At 38.1% G+C, this 4,065-nt stretch overlaps 1 protein-coding gene across 1 annotated transcript; it reads right to left on the bottom strand.

The window, feature by feature from the left end:
• Positions 1–1,406: 1,406 nt before the first annotated feature.
• On the bottom strand, positions 1,407–3,495 carry LOC110890344 (UDP-glycosyltransferase 76H1). The gene is made up of 2 exons (XM_022137943.2): positions 2,900–3,495; positions 1,407–2,407 (listed from the first exon to the last, which is right to left on the bottom strand). The coding sequence occupies exons 1-2, from the start codon at positions 3,396–3,398 to the stop codon at positions 1,539–1,541; spliced, it is 1,368 nt and encodes a 455-aa protein (XP_021993635.1). The 5' UTR covers positions 3,399–3,495; the 3' UTR covers positions 1,407–1,538.
• Between the last annotated feature and the right edge of the window lie 570 nt (positions 3,496–4,065).

Here is a 4,065-nt window from a genome sequence, read left to right as displayed (position 1 = left end):
ACTTGTCCGTAAAAGCGGACCAGAACTTGTCCGTAAAAGCGGACCAGAATGTGTCTTAAAAGCGGACCAGATTATGTCTTAAAAGCTGACCAGATTGTGTCTTAAAAGCGGACCAGATTATGTCTATGCCGTAAAAGCAGACCTTATTCGGAACACATTTTGACCCATTTTTAGTCTGTATTTCAGTTCAAAACTTTCAAGGGTTTATCTTTGTTCAATAATACACAATCTGTGAACTTTTGGTCCAATTTTGTCCGGTAAAATTCCCTGAATTGATGAAAGAAGGTGTAGAAATCAGAATTTTGAGCGAAAATCGAGCTAAACGGTAAGAACTCTTCCTCCTGAGCTCTGATACCACTTGTAGGAACGTTAGACGACCTGACGAGTCGATCAGAAGAGTGCTTAGACAGAATCAGAGGCGGAATTCATTGATTCGGTCTTCGTAAAGCTTGATTTCACTATTTAACTTCTTGTTTATTGATAATCTGACAGTTTACACGTTTCGGAAACAAATCGGCAGGGCTTCGCCGTTACATGCACAAGACACACTGATCAGGTCCGCTCCAACTACCTATATATAGACAACCTGGTTCGCTTTTATGTCATGACATAAAAGTGGACCTAACAGATTGACATAAAAGCGGACCTAAACCTTGACACAAAAGCGGACCTATCAAGTGACACAAAAGCGGAGCTCACCTTTGACATAAAAGCGGACCTAACTAAACTTATGTGTTTCTTGATTTCCGTTCACTCTATAATCAGCCCTAACCTAAGACTCGAACTAAGATTTAGTCGACAGACAACTGCACCAACATCTATTGGCTGAAATATTATCATCTTTTGAGATATATATGATTAGTGATCATATGGTTTTTGATTAGTTCGTAATTTTCATAATTTCTATATATTTTTTTGGGGTTTAAAGCTTAGGTTTATGTTGATGGAACTGTTGGGTTGCTGATGACTTGATGCAACAATGTCTAGTCTCTTTTTCTTTTCTTTTCCATAATCATCGTAATCAAATTTTAGCTAACGATTACGATCTAAGATCAAGTTTAACCGAATTTAGGTTTTATGCCGACACATTTATTCCATAAAGGATGAAATTTGCACTTAATCAAGCCCATACAAGAGGTAGCTACAGAGTTGCAAAAGTGCATAAAAATTAAAAACTTTCGGACACAAAGAAAGATGTGGTTGATTGTGTGTAGTTCTAATTGGCAAATCTGGTTTGTATACTTGTTTAACTACTACGATTTATATTTATCAATCCAAGACATTGTTATCGGCATTATCTTCACTTCAATTGTCTGTAAGAACATGTTAAGTAGCTTATATTTCTAGCAAAGGATAATATTTATAACTTATTCCACCAAATTTTATAATCTTTCAAACGAAATTCGTTAACTATAAACGTTTTAGTTTCTTATTGCGTGTTGCAAGTAAAGTAAGAAGGTTTCATAACATGAAATTTGGAAAATTGCCATGGATTTTTACTTCCTATAGGCCTCCAAAATCTATCAAACAGACCATACTTATAATGATAGAATGAAGTCTACCAACTCCTTTAAAGAGTTATGTGAAGAACCACCATGGCATACTCCAACTTTAACCTTTTCTTGAATCTCCAACGCTCTCTGCTTCATTTCTTCCCCTTCTTTACTCACCAAAAGTCTTCTGATCGCACCTTCAATCTCCCCTCTCTCCACGACAATTTCGAAACCCATCTTCCACACATCACTCAAATACCTAGAGTTAACCTTTTGGTCCGCGTCAAACGGGTGGCACAACATCGGAACCCCTTCAGACAAGCTTTCCAATGTCGAATTCCAACCGCAATGGCTCCAAAACCCTCCAATTGCAAAATGTGCCAAAACTTCCTTCTGCGGTGCCCATTTTACGATCAAACCTCTCTCCTTCATCTCAGTCACCAAACCCTCTGGCAAAAACTCAATCCACTCGAACCCTTTAATCGAAGCGGGTCGAACCACCCACAGGAATGGCTGGTTACTATTGGCTAGACCCCATGCCATTTCAGTTATTACTTTGTCATCTGCCTTTGCTAAGCTTCCTAAGCTCACATACATCACTGATTTGGATGCTTGTTTATCTAGCCATGAGATGCAACTTGAATCCTCTTTGAGAAAGCTAGTACTGGAAGGTGTTGGGCTTATTTTGTGCAATGGTCCAACGGTAAAAATTGGAACGTGGTAGTTATTGCGGATCTGGGTCAATGCCGATGGTTCAAGAAATTCGAGGGTGTTCCACATATAGGCAGATGGAGGTGTCTTGGGCATGATCATGTTGACCAATTCAAGTGTTTGTTGTATTGGGAGACTAATAAAGGGTAGATCTTTATATCTTAGGGGATGTAATTCTGAAACTATTTCCTGCAACATAGAATCTTTGAAAAAGAGTTGTAATTAGTTGGTTCAAACAACCTCTAAATCTATAATCTTTAATCAGGTTCCTTTCTAAATTGGATTTGGTTGATGGAATTACCTTGTACAGAAAAAAAAAAAAAAAAGCCACGTAAATGAACGGATTTGCTTGTCTGTGTTCGTCCGTTAAGAAAATGGATGTGTTCGTGTTCGTGTTCGTTTACGTTTGTTTGTCAATATTCTATATGAATGATTCACGAACATAGACGAACTCATAGGAACACAAATGGAGATAAATGAACACAATTTGAAGTAAATGAATATTTAAACGAATAATGAATATAAATGAACGAAGAAGGCATGATTTCATGTATGTTCATTTATCAACTGAACAAAAGTTTGTGTTCAACGTTTGTTCGTTTATTAAATAAAGAAACATAAACCGTTGAACAGTCCATGAACAACTTACTGAACGTTAAGTTAGTTTACAATCCAAGATATGAATAATGGGTTACCTTGTACAGGAAGTCGACCTTCTTGATGGAGCTGTGGGATGATCTTGATCGCAGGGAAGGTAGATGCACTGCTGGTGCGCAAGATGATGGAGGGTAGACCCAAATCGCCAGCAACAGATCCAGCAAAATACATAAGATTATCATAGATAATAACTATTGATTCCTTCTGAGATGCGTCCTTTTGTGCATTAATAATCTGAACAAGGTGTTCCTGGAAATGTTGTCTGCAGTTATCATTGAGAGCTTGCAAGAACTGGACCGCGTTGGCGAAGCCAGGGGTGACAGATAAGTGGTCAAGTAGAGGGAGGAAGGTGAAAGCAGGATGGTTTGAAGGATCGGGGCGGTTCAACTCGGAATGAGCAATGGTTATGGAGAAGCCTTTGGAATGAAGGAAGGTGGCAAGGTGGAGCATGGGGGTCATGTGGCCTTGAAGTGGACTTGCTGTTAACACCAATCGCGGCCGTCTTCCGCCGTGCTCCGCCATCTCTCCCTGTTCCATATGCAAGATTGTTTTTGTTCTTAGGAAAACCCGTTGCCTGAGTCTTGAAGGTGATTGCAAATTTGGATTTTATAATAATGAGGATAAAGAAAATTGTATTGTAGTCCTGATTCAATAGTGGCGGGCTATTGTGTAAATAATTCATATTTTTATTTAATTGACATTGACAAAGAAGTATAAACACCAAGTCTCGTACTTTTGAGGTCATCATACATGGGGCGGTCGGGTTAGGGGAGTAGTAGTACTGGGTCAGAACAGGTCAATTTATAAAGATGGTTCGTAGGTAAATATAAGTTTTGATAAAATTTAGTACGGGCCGTCGACTATATTGAAAAAATGGTAACGGGCCTTTTCAAATAGATAGCAACAAAACTGAGATGGATTTACCTTTTTTGGAACGTAAACCAGGATTTAAATTTGCAGTCTTTAAAAAAAGTATAATAATCGCAAAAAAAATAACACTAAATTTTTTAGTAACGTATAAAAAAAAGTACAATGCAATTCCAAGTCATTGACGAGAGTAATCAACAAATTTGACAAATCTGGATTTTGATTCATTATCTTCCACAAGTCTCCTCTCCCTTTTCTACAACTTTGAATCTAATTTTTTTTTTTAACGGCAAATTTGGATCACTGACGGACCACTGGAGTATCATCGTGCCACCAG

Source organism: Helianthus annuus, chromosome 11, assembly GCF_002127325.2.
Source record: "Helianthus annuus cultivar XRQ/B chromosome 11, HanXRQr2.0-SUNRISE, whole genome shotgun sequence".
Classification (NCBI taxonomy): Eukaryota; Viridiplantae; Streptophyta; class Magnoliopsida; order Asterales; family Asteraceae; genus Helianthus; species Helianthus annuus.
This window is presented reverse-complemented; position numbering and strand designations above follow the sequence as displayed.